The 13,425-nt window shown below is 37.0% G+C and overlaps 1 protein-coding gene across 3 annotated transcripts in view; it reads left to right on the forward strand.

The window, feature by feature from the left end:
• LOC127660100 (C-terminal-binding protein 1-like) overlaps window positions 1–13,425 on the forward strand; it is a 30,100-nt gene continuing 16,675 nt past the window's right edge. Inside the window, exons 1-3 of one of the 3 annotated variants that reach the window (XM_052150174.1) lie at window positions 1–109; window positions 2,638–2,687; window positions 2,861–3,018. In XM_052150174.1, the coding sequence (XP_052006134.1) occupies window positions 2,961–3,018 (58 nt within the window). In that variant the 5' untranslated portion in view covers window positions 1–109; window positions 2,638–2,687; window positions 2,861–2,960. Of the gene's footprint in view, window positions 110–2,637; window positions 2,688–2,860; window positions 3,019–10,552; window positions 10,671–13,425 lie in introns of those variants that run through there. The other 2 variants (XM_052150175.1, XM_052150176.1) reach the window with 2 other exon arrangements.

A 13,425-nucleotide genomic window follows, 5' to 3' on the forward strand; every position in this document is an offset into this window, starting at 1 on the left:
TGCGGCCTCGACTTCCTTTTCTGTGCAGATTTCATGGCGAGTGATAGCGGGGAAGAGTTGATTCATCTACCGTGACCGAACTGACCCGTACATCAGGCTCTATTCTCGGGTGAGTGGGGCTGCATTGCGCTTTTTGGGCTGTGTTTGAAGCATAACTCGCATCAGACTCTCGATATTGTGTGCTGTGAGGCTGCAGTGTGTTGTGATGACTGTTAGTCTCTCACACTGTGTGTGTGTGTATGTGTGTTTGTAATGTTTGGTAGCTTAGTTAGCAACCACAGTCAAAGCGCCTTTCTCACCGAGTACATTAACACTCATTGGAACAACACCCCCAGAGACTAACTGCTCTATAAAAGCGATCATTAATTACGAATTATTGCTTCGGATATATCCAGGATTTTCTTTAGGTGTTTTCCAAACTAGTTTTAGTGGTAATTGAGTAGGCAGTTGCATTGTGTCCTGCTGCATGTGCTAATTAGCTAGCGCTGCGCTAAAACTGAAGTTCTTGCACCCCGTCGACGCGACACAACTAAAACGTCCCTGTTATAACCAAGGAAACGGCACGTTATACCGTTTCACGTGAATGTTTTGAAGCCGCGAGCTCACTGACCGCGCAGTTTTGGAGTCTCGCGAACGCTCCCATTATGACGAGCGAAGAACGACGCCTCAGAACATTTATTAATGTTTTTACTTCATATACAGTACGGCGCATAAGTCTTAGGCACATTAGATGTTTCACAAAAGCATTTGTCTTAAGGTGGTTATTTATATCTTTAGTGTGTCAATAGGAAATATAAATGTTAAGACTTGCAAACATTACTTTTTGCTAATAGATTAGATTAGAAGAACAGGGAGCCCTGCAACAGATGTCATGGCCCCCACAGAGCCCCCACTGAACATTGTGTCAGTCTGAGATTACATGAAGAGACAGAAGCAATTGAGACAGCCTAAATAGATTGAAGAACTGTGGTGAATTCTCCAAGACGCTTGGAACATCCTATCTGCCAACAACCAAGAAAAACTGTGTCCAGGTGAATCGTACCAAGAAGAATTTGGGCTGTTTTAAAGACAAAGGTGGTCACACTGAATATTGATTTAACTTTTTTTATGTTTACTGGACTGTGTATGACATTAAGTGATGATAGTTTTCATTTGTCCTTATTTTTGAAGACACTATGCAACATTTTTGATAAGTGCCTAAAACTTTTGCACAGTACTGTGTGTGTGTGTTTATATATATATATATATATATATATATATAATGCGCACACACTACCATTCAAAAGTTTATGGTCACTCGCCTGAAATGTTTCGCATGTTCTTAAAAATCTTTTGATTTGTTACAGCATATAGATGGGAACTCCTTCAATACTTTTTAATAAGCATCCCACGTGATACCTCAAGAAGTTGGTTGAAAAAATGTCAAGATTACATGTCTGCAAATACTAAGCAAAGGGAGAATACTTTGAATGATGCTAAAATATAACACCGTTTTGATTCATTTTTGATTTTTTTTGTCACGACATAATTCCCATATTTCTATTATTCCATAGTTGTGATGACTACTATTATTCTAAAATGTGAAGAATGAGTAAGTGACCCTAAACTTTTGAAAGGTTGTGTGTGTGTGTGTGTGTGTGTGTGTGTATATATATATATATATATAATTTGCTGTAGTTTTGCTTGACCTTAGGTACTCTACACACTCTTAACTGATGGTCTTGTGTGTTATGAGCAACAGGGGTGGGATGGATGTCTGAATAACTGTAAGAAATGAGTGTATATAAACCGCTCAAAACAGCGACGTTTCTGAAATTTAAATGCCCACTATCTGACCCATGCCTTTTTGCTTAAAGGTGAAGACCCAACCCTATGTATGTTTTGTAATATTCCCTTATCTGTCAAACATATTTTACTAGATTGTCCTGGTCTTAACACAAGTAGAATGCTCTTTTATGAAGTTACCTCGTTAAAGGACTTATTTAATGAGATTGTGCCTGAAAAGGTTTTGGATTTCTTATCATATATTAATCTTAAAAAAAATATTGTATAATATGACTTGCTATTTATATTTGTTTTGTTTTTATTGTATTTATATGATATTTGTTTTTTGTAATTGAATTCTTGCCATGAAAATAGCTTTGATCGCTGACATGGCATTAAATAAAACATACTACTACTAAATGCCCACTCGTTTATTTTACGTTTTTAGATTTCAACTGTCAACAGACACAGAAATTGTCTTTTAAAATGTTAAATAAATTTGTGCGTTTGAAACGGCAGTCCGGTAAAGTTTCTCTGAGGCGCTCATCAATTGATAGTGAAGATCTGGCCGTGACGTCACTTCCAAATGCCCCAGCTGCCTAATTATTTGTGTTAAAAGTTATTTTAATATTTCTTTGATGTGTGTTTACTGTTCTTGAATGTAAAGCAGTAGAAGTACTGCATTCATGGGAAGAATATAGATAGTAGTTTGTTATGAATCTCTGAGTTTTCTTATGAACAATTCTTATATATTATTACTTCTATATATTTTAATACAGATGTTACATAACAAAATATTAGATTTTGACATTGTTTCTTTGTTTGCTAACATGATCTGTTATTATTTTAACACTTGTTCCCCTTCCCCTCCAGTCGTCAAGCACCGTGACATCAGAAGAGTAGTTGATTGGCTTTGACATCAGGCGAGTCATTTCTTTAATGTTTTCCAGTACCATCTACAAGTATCAATTGCTTCAAAATGTACTGTATATGGTCTTGAATACTTGTTAGATATTTATGCCCAGTGAAATGCATGCCATGTCACACAACCTGTAGCATACATTTCTGACTCAACCTGTAAAATTGATCATTACAGGTATTTTTAGGATTTGGGTGGTTTCTGGACCTGATTCTGTGCTGTGCCCTCTCTCATTGTGTTGTGGCCTTAGCTGGTCTTACTGAAGAACTGCCAGTCGATGGCTCTAATGGACAAACACAAAGTGAAGCGGCAGAGATTGGACCGCATCTGTGAAGGTGAGGACTTATTTAACGTTATTAGTTGGATGGAATGGATGCTGTTGACTTCAATAACCTAAACCTTCAACTACCAAAAAAATCAGACCCTTATTTTAGTCAGTGTGAAATTACTTTCTCAAACCATTTTACTTCTGTAATCTGAAATATTTCTTGAGTTAAACCATATTCAATGGGAAACAAATGCAGGCTGGAAAATTCTTTTATTCTGATTAGATTTTGAAAAGTGGGCGCTCTATGCCTAGAATTTGCAGTTATGGAGCATGATTCCTGTTTTGAAACTAATTTGGCACATGTTGGTTAAAACTTATGTGGCTAGGTGACTTCAGCTGAGAACAAAAGTCTTTTCAGATGCAGAGCAAGTTATTATACATTCATCAAATATATATATTTTTTCTTTGGAATTAATGTGCACAGATGAGAATTAGGGATGTCCCGATAAGCTTTTTTGGCTCCCGATCTGATATGTAAATATGAAATGTCTGCGGATTCAGAGTCCCGATCCGATACTTGTATTTGCCTAGATAATAGAGCTGCGGACTGTTTTTTTGTTTACAAAAATAACAAAGTAAACAAAGGAACTAAAAGATGTCTTCAGCTTAATGCATTTAACTTGGTGCAGCTAGTATTTTTATAAAACGCATATAAAATCAACTTCTACAAATCACTAATTATTAAGCAAATGCATGAAGATGCGGTGTCATTATTGAAGGTTAAACAGTTATACTTATTATAAATGATTTTGTGACCAACATTAATCTGATTTAAATTGGAATGAGGTGAGTGTGAGTGTATGTCTGTCTATGTGTGGCCCTGCGATGGACTGGCGACCTGTCCAGGGTGTCCCCCGCCTTTCGCCCAATGTTAGCTGGGATAGGCTCCAGCCCCCCGCGACCCTGTACACAGGATAAGCGGTTGACGATGGATGGATGGAAATTGGAATGAGTGACTGATGAGATAGTGAGAGCACCTGAAGAGTGCATGTCTTTAATTGACACTGAGTGCTCATGTTAAAGAGAGTAAAGCTAAAGCGCTCATGATTGCTCAAACAGTCTCTATCACTCAACACATCGTCTGATTGTCACAGCTCACTTCATGTATCATGTATTTGCAAGTTTATTTGCAGTTTAATTTGTTTTTAAACCTGTTAACAGCCTCTTATATCCTCTTCCTGTTCACTGTGCAATGAGTCAGAATAACTACCGTAATGACTTTAGAAAATGGGCAAATTAATATTCATACACATGTAATTCTTACACGTTTTTAAAAACAAACCGGCATATTCATCTCAATTACATCATGTCTGAAAGTTTAAATTGGTGAATGCTTAGAATTGCCAACAACTCCCCCTCCATAGGCCATTCTGTCATGCTTCAAGGGCTGAGAAAGCACTCATTCATTACAGCAGTGGATGTGTGATTTCCTGCATGCTGCAAAAAAGATCGGCTCTAAATATAGGCATAATCGGCTGATCACTGATTTAAGACGATTATCGGCTGATTTTGATCGTCGGCCGATCGATTAGGAGATCTCTAATGAGAATAATAAGACCTGGAATGTTTATTAAAGTAAATTTGGTCAGTGTCATGTTGACTAAATTATGTGCATTTCTGTTGCGACTGAAGGTAGTCAGATTTCAATTTGCTTAAATTATTAGACACACATGGTGTAGCCATGGGTGGGTCTGGGTGAGCTGAGTCACAACCAATCATTGTCTTATGCCCCTATTCCACAAAGAGCCAAAAGCTTGCTGGCCTTAAACCACAAATTGCTAATGTAAGTGGATGTTTGGCTGGATAAAGTCAGCAACAAAGGTTTCAAAATAACAGCAGCTCAAAAGCAAAACAGAATTACTCTTATTGTAATGAAGCGGTTTACACTGTAAACACCCAACGCAGCTATTAAACACGCGTTCCCTTATTGTGCAGTGGCTTCAACCACTTTATTATCCCTGTCTAAATTTTTTTTAACAAAGTGTGTGTGTGTATATATATATATATATATATATGTGTATTAATAGCTATGATTTGGATTTATATTTTAACTTTTAACCTGAGCATCAAAACTAGATCTAGTTGCAGAAGTAGCTTTAGATGTAAAACTCCATCCACTCGCCTCAATCTGGCGGAGGACGAATACCAGCTGCCTCTATGTCTGAGACTTCAACCTGTGCATCTTATCACGTGACTTGTTGAGACATAGTATGTATGGAGGCTTCACGCTATTCTCCGAGGCATCCGTGCTCAACTCACCACGCGCCCCTCTGAGAGCGAACCACATTATAGTGATCACGAGGAGGTTACCCCATGTGACTCTACCCTCCCTAGCAACCGGGCCAATTTGGTGGCTTGGGAGACCTGGCTGGATCACTCAGCATGCCCTGGGATTCGAACCAGCGAACTCCAGGGGTGGTAGCCAGCCTCTTTACCACTGAGCTACCCAGGCGCCCTCACACTTTTCTTTTTTTTTTAAAGATATGTTTAGTTTAATTACACATAAATATGAATTGGTTATGAATTTTATTTGTTATAATTATTTATTCATTGCATCAAAAGCAGCTTGTAACAGCATAAATAAGCTACTCTGAAATTAATTATTTTTGATCAAATATTTTCAAAACTCTTATAAATTTCAAATGTGTGATTTTTATTTTTTTATATATGTCATAACTCGCAATAAGTGATGGGTGTAGATTGCTCAGAATATTTTTTTCTCTACCTCGGAAACTGATTCCTTTTAAGGTTGTGCTATCGAATTTCTCACCTACTTTAATGAGAGTAGAGTTGCGACGCAGTGACACGATCAGAGAAAAGTAATTTTATTGACAGGAAACCATAGCTACAACACACATTTACCTAATTTACATCCATCCAAAACCATGTTGACAAATTGGTTCATTCTATGGTTAAAATGGCTGTTCTGTTTTTAAATAAAGAAATTTAGGGTAAATCCCCTGATTCCCCATATAATAAATATCTGTTCTCAGCCACAAAGCATCCTAAATTTCCTTATGTTATGCATGTTAAATAAAAAGTGTCTAATTGCACTCAAACACGAATATTGTTGCTTGATCTTTTAATATTCTTAAAGTAGATGACCTTTAGTATCTAATTGTCCTAAATATGCCCCTGAAAACAGTTTGCTAAACATTAAAAATTTATAAATAACTTTTAATAAATTAAGTTTACATATTTACAAAAGTTCTCATGCAATCGATAATTTCTCTTGGTCAATCCATCCAAAAGTTTCGGAATACGATTTTGCTTCCATCCAACTGTTTATAGCGAAATAAAGTTATTTATGCTAGAGTAAATTGTGTGGCTCTGTCTGACTCAGAGTGATGGATGGGGCTTTATGATTGTTTCTTGAATGTGTGGCATGTTTGTGGTAAGACAGGTAAAGGAGCTTTGAGACAGTTAGACCTCTGTTCTCTATCTTTTCACCTTCCTGTCTGCTGCAGGGGCAGCTTAATAAGTGATCTGAGATCAAACGCTCACATCGCTGTTTTTAAAAACCAGTGACAATGTGTGGTTTAAAGCGTTGCTCAATTTCATACTGTATTGCTTCTGAAAGAACTTTACAGCTTAATTCCTCTACATTTTCTCCATCTGTCTATCTCACAAAGAGCTGTGATATTTAATCAGAGAAATGGGAGGAATAAATCCATTCCACTGTATAAAAATGCCTCTTCCAGAAATGACTGACATGGCACAGCAGTATTATTTAACATTACATCACAACACAGGCATGATTGTTAGATTTGCTAATAACACCTTATGTAATTCTGCATCATGAACTTCTATCTCGAGGTTGCATTTAATTGACAAAACAATTTGAGGATGCTCTCACTATATTTAATATTCTTATTTTTAGGTTATGGCCTGTGTTAGCATGTCTTGTGATTTGTGCTAAGCAATTCTTTTAAATGTGAAAATGAATCATTAAATGATTCAAAAGGTGTGAATGAATCTTTTTATATAAAAGACCAAAATGAAAAATACATTCGGAAGCCAAATGAAGGCAAATAGAAAATGCTGCTCTGGAAAAAATTGAGACCACTGCACAATTTTCAGTTTCTCTGGGTTTACTACTACTAGGTATGTGTTTGAGTTTTATTCTATAAAGTACTGACAACATTTCTCCCAAATAAAAATATGGTAATTTAGAGCATTTATTTCAGAAAATGACAACTGGTCAAAATATTAAAAAAGATGCAGTGTTTTCAGACCTTGAATAATGTAAAGAAAACAAGTTCGTATTCATTTTAAACAACACAATACTAATGTTTTAACGTAGGAAGTGTTCAGAAATCAATATTTGGTGGAATAACGCTGATTTTCAATCACAGCTTTCATACATCTTGGCATGCTCTCTACCAGTCTTTCACATTGCCATTGGGTGACTTCATGCCACTCCTGAAGCAGCTCTGCTTTGTTTGATGGCTTGTGGCCATTCATCTTCCTCTTGATCACATTCCAGAGGTTTTCAATGGGGTTCAGGTCTGGAGATTGGGCTGCCCATGACAGGGTCTTGATCCGGTGGTCCTTCATCCACACCTTGATTTACCTGACCATCAAACAAAACCGGGCTGCTTGAATTTTTGTGCCAGGAGTGGTATGAAGTCACCCAACAGCAATGTGAAAGACTGGTGGAGAACATTTCTAGATGCATGAAAGCTGCGATTGAAAATTTTCAAGTTATTCCAACAAATATTGATTTTTTTTTTTTTTGACCAGTTGTCATTTTCTGATAATAAATGCTCTAAATGATGATAATTTTATTGAGAATTTGGGAGAAATGTTGTCTGTACTTTATAGAATAAAACAAAAATGTTCATTTTACTCTCAAACACATACCTATAAATGGTAAATCCAGAGAAAGGAATAATTTTTCAGTGGTCTCTTCATTTTTTTTCCAGAGCTGAATTTTCTGTATTCGTTTCTTGTTTTAAAATGGATGGATCCGTTCCTGGATGTAAGTGTTCAGTATAGCACTCATACAATGCAATTATGCTCTATAGTAACCGCTTGGAAAGGGGGATATGACTAAACTATATCTTGATAATTTTCAGCCTATTGACGTTATTTGATGTATATGTTGATAATTATGTATTTGCTCTGTAATGCTCTAAAGTGTTCCTTGTTTTAATCAGAGGAACCATCTCATCCAAAGACCCATTGTAGTCAAGTAGATTCAATATTTTAAAGGCATTTAATACAAATCTATTTTAAAAATAATGAAGGCATGTTTTTCTAAATGAACACAAGGGCATATATTAAATGTTTTTTATTTGCACTTTTCATATATTTGTTACTTGCAATGATGCATAGCAGCTTAATAAAAAACATTTACCTTTTATATTTTTATTAAAATATGTTTTTAATGAACGAGGTGTGCAAAAAAACTTGACTTTATTTTTGTAACCTAGTTGAATATTGCATTATAATAAATTATTACTTTGGGACACTGTAAACTTTATTATTATACTAAATTATTATTATTATTGTTCAGAATATTGGATTTTTTTTAATACAAAAGTAATATATTTCTGTCTTATTTACTTCACCTTCACAAAGCTTTTATTTTGACATTGAAAGTACAGCGTCAGTGTGTCTTTGACAGTTTATAATGTTCTGCATTTGGTGAAGCGCTGTCATGTTTTGTAGATTTGTTTAATTAACTTGTATGCTTGAATCTTTAGTACTTTCACTATGTGAACCGCTCTAAAAGTGCAGAAAACACGAGTCCATGAGCCCGTGCGAGGAACGGAACAGCGTGTCACCCGCTTTTTCAGAAGCGCACAGATCATGTTTAATTGACATTATTGAATGCTTTTTGCAATTTACTAATCACATATTACCATGGAACCATTAGAAAGGATTGTGAAATGAGTCTTCTAATGCTCTTTATGAAACTTAATGGGCAAATAACCTTAGCAAAATCATCAAGATTATATGGAAAATGTTCGCTATATTCCCAGCTCTAGTAACGGCTATGACTCAAAGTACTTTTTTACAAAAATTCTATTAATATTGTAGAACAGCACAAATATTGTTTCTTCTAGTACAAGGTTGGGCATATTAAATTTACCAAAGAAAAATATGGCTTAAATTAAGAGTTTTAAGAAATTTATTGTTTTATAAAAGCAATATAGAAGGCTGTACACCACTACTTCAGTCCTTTTTCAGCCTCTGTGCCTTATTGCTTAATGGTGGCATTTTAAAGGAATATTCTGGGTTCAAACAAGTTAAGCCTAATTAACTGCATTTGTGGTATAATGTTGATTTACCAAAAATAATTGACTCACCCCATGTAAAAAAAAAAAAAAAAAAAGAGGATACGGTAAAAATGGAAGTGAATGGGTCCAGTCCATAAATGCTAAATACACATTGTCCATTGCAGGGTGTCATTAATCTCAACAAAGTTTGATTATTGGATGCACAGAGAAAGTTAGTTAAGGTCAAAGAATTCTTCTGTTGCCTGCGTTGCTGATAGGAATGCACCCAGTATGTGTGACGCAAATTTCTTCCGATTTTCTCGACATGCGGGCAGTCCTCATCTGTGCGCATCACATGTGCATGCACCTGCCGATGACTGAACAAAAAGGGTATGTCATAAAGCATTCGTAGTGCACATGTGTAGAATGAGTTCGTATTCACTTGCGGACATTGGAGTATACTTTGAAAGGCTGAGCTCTCAACCACGTGTTAAATAAAACTGAGCATTATATGATTATATCACACTAAAATCATGTTAACATGGGAATTATTTACATCTTGTGGCTAAATCTTTTGAAATAAGATGTAGTGTAGCGTTTATGGAGTGACCCTCATGGACTCTATTGCAATGCCTCACTGTAAACATGATTTGAGCTTTTTGTTAAATTAACAACGAACAAGTAAGCAAATAATTTTTTTTTTTGTTGTGGAAATCAACATTATACCACAAATGCTGTTAATTGAGCTTAACTTGTATTTTACTTGCAACATCCATGTAAATGCTAATCAAATAAGTGTCTTGTGCCACTATGAAATTTACATAGACCTAGTAAGTGGCAGCTTTACTTGCTGATGTGAGTGGTAAGATTACCCCAGTTGCCTGAGCACAAGTCATTTTGCTTTGTTTAGTAAACATCCTTTGAGTGTATTTTTAATCTCCTCTTCTCGGGCCATTTGACATAAAATTTTTTATTTGATTTACTAAAATATACAAAACAATCTTACTAATGTTTCTCCAAGGATACAAACTCAGTTTTGCTACAAATGGTAATATTTATTTTTACAAGTTACCGCGAAAGAGCAATTGAGGTCCAATGGGTAGTGTGGGGGATGAAAGATGGATAAAGGAGGGGCTTATTCCGAAAAGTGGGGTCATTGTAGATTCAAGTCGAACAAGACGCTGTCCCTTTAAAAAACAACAACTGCCTAACTGCCTTGTCAATGCTGTGGAGGTTTGTGCTGGTTGGCTGGTGCTCAAAGCCCAGGCCTCTGATTGGACCAGTGCAGTGAGGGGAGGGGCAGAGTGTGGATGACATAGGAGATGGGTATCTGCCAGGCAAAAACAGCCTGACACTGATTGTAAAGGGTGGAGAAAGAGGCCGATAGAAGGAGAGGAGGGGAGAGAAGACAGGCGTGTGGATATCATGATGCAAGGTTTGGATGAACATGTACCTGTGTCATATTTGCTGTTTTGTGTGTGTGTAAAGCTTGTAAAATGCAGTGGGAGTAATGCAGATGGGTGTGGTGTCCAAAACGGCCGTTATGTTCCTTTTTGGTGAGTCTAGAGTGTGTCCTTGCTGCTTGAGAGGGTGAGATTTTGTGTGTGTGTGTGTGTGTGTGTGTGTGTGTGTGTGTGTTGGCCAAGCAGGAGGCAGGGTGTGGTGCAGCTGTTATCATCCCACCCACCCTTCCCCCCTCTCCTTAAGTGTGTGTGTGTTAATGCCATGTGTGGGGTGAAATGCGGAGGGAGGGAAAGCGGGAGAAGGTTTGCAAGGGGGGTGAAACGGAGGAGAAATGAGCGGTGAATGAATGGCATTGTTTGCATGGCCATGCTTGTGTTGCAGTCTTTTCTCATGCACTCTGGCGCGGTCTCAACACACGGCATCTGTGCTCTCAGCGCCATTCTTGCGATAACCCTTCAGGAGCAAGTGTTTGCATTGTTCCTACGAAAGCATCATGGACTGATTTTTGCCACTCAGCCATTTTACACTCCCATATCCCACTTTTGTGATGGATAGAACTAGAGCCTAATTTTTTTTTTTTTTTTTTTTTTTTCCTGCACCCGGAACAAAATCTATCACTGTCTTTGTGTGTACACTTCCAAGAAGCAATGATATGGAGGGTAAAGAAGGCAAATATTTGTCTAAGGCCTCATCATAGCACACTCCTTAATCAATAGTTGTTTGTGTGTCTGATAGCATGAGTGTGCATGTTAGTGAACATCATTGAGGCATCTTACCCCACCCCCCATATCAGCCGCCACTGCAGCAACACCTGTCAGGGATGGAGGGGGGTGGTCGGGTCTTAAAATCATAGAATTTATCATGGCTTTTCGGATCATCATAGTAGATTTTGTTCTCACACAAACATCGTTATTAGAAATATGAATTATTGGATAAACGGCTTAACACCCGTTTACCTCAGCTATTCTTAGACAAATGTGATAATGAGATAAAGCTAAATTTCGTACCCAGTTTTTCAATACGTTTGGCAGTTGTCACATGATTGTGTGAGAAACTGGATTTCCATTTTGAAATGTAATGGCTTTTTTTCTTTTCCACTGTTTTGACTGTCTTGTCCTACCATGACTTCCTACCATCAATGACATGGTGTTCACTTTGTAACCCTGTTTGATTTGCGATCCAGTTTTATGATCTTGGCACCTCAGGATGGATGATAGGAGAGTCATTCCATGCCAACTTAATCAAAGCTTCCACAATGGACATTTGTTTTCAGGGATGAAATATTAATGTGCCTGAAAGCAGAATTCCAAACTGTAAAACACATTTCTGAATGGGGTAAAAATGACATTTTCAGAAATTTATAAAACGGCTTGATTTTGGAGCCAAATTGCAACCCTAGGGAACGTCTTTCTAATCGATCAAGACCCAAATATTGCCACTTTGTAAAATGGCTGTATTGTAGAATTCATACTGAAGTCAAAATAAGCACCAATCTTTTCATGTGCATGGCTGGATTTGAGGTTCATAGAAAATGCAAGTGTATAGCCCAAAAGTTTTTTTTTTTAGGTTGCCGTCAGCCAGCTTTTGACTGAAGTACAATTATATGAAGGCTAGGAGAAACTTAAAGGTTCAATATATAAGATTTAGAAACCCATGTTATTAATGACACCTGTGGCCGTTAAGTGAACCGCAGCCAGCTTACTGGTGCTCGTGCTCGTGCACACACTCCATAGGGACTCGAGCATTGACCAAAACAGTTACGTAATGTACAAAGAGACTGAACTTGATTCACCAACATCATGATGACAGATGAGGTAGCGTAATTAAAATTACACAGTTATGATTGTTTTACTACAAACTTTGAGACTGTATATTATATTTGACTCTCCAGTGCTGGAACAGGGCTAAAACAAAGTGTGGATATACTGTAGGTCTGATTATGCGAGACTGTAGTTTGAAGTAATCACTTTTCTTTGCATGATACATTGACTGCATTTATACAATGTATATTATGTCGGCGTTAGCTAGCTAGCCAATTTTATCAATATCTGTTAGCAAAATCTGTTGTATGATGACAGTAGCTGTTTATAAAATAAACTCTTCATTTATAAATATGTTGCGACAATTCAGTATTGATGTGATTCCATAAAAACTGTCATTTTGATATATCGATGCGCTATTGTTTTATAATAATAGAATGTAAATATTTTCTGTATAACCAAGTTACGTTACACTAATTAATGTGTCTCTTTGCATTATCTTCAACATTGTCTAGCATTAATTTCATGTGTTATTGTAGTTTAGCTAAAATTACACTTATGACACTATATTTCACATGATTTGCAGTTATGTAAGCTTACCTGTCCAATAAGAAGAATGGCAATTCAGGGTCTGTTTTGATCCCCAAAACCGAACTACGGTCCCTCCAGTAATCAAATGCCCTGCTGATATTCACTCTAGTTTTCGCTCGATCACGTTCCCGCTTAACCAGATGGGATTAAGTAGATACATTAAAATTTTTTTGGCTAACTCAGAGTTTGTGTAGTAGTCGGTGTTGTGCTGGGAGCCAGACGTTTGCTGGATTCCATCTCTAAGATAACGGTACCTAGTGTTGCAGACTGTCTGTTGCCGCTGTTGCGGAACAGATGCATGAGGCAAGGCTCTCTGGTGCATGCATAAACGTCACATCCTTTGGATTTTCCCAGCAATAGCGACCCGGTCCCTTC

This window comes from Xyrauchen texanus, chromosome 19 (assembly GCF_025860055.1).
Source record: "Xyrauchen texanus isolate HMW12.3.18 chromosome 19, RBS_HiC_50CHRs, whole genome shotgun sequence".
Classification (NCBI taxonomy): domain Eukaryota; kingdom Metazoa; phylum Chordata; class Actinopteri; order Cypriniformes; family Catostomidae; genus Xyrauchen; species Xyrauchen texanus.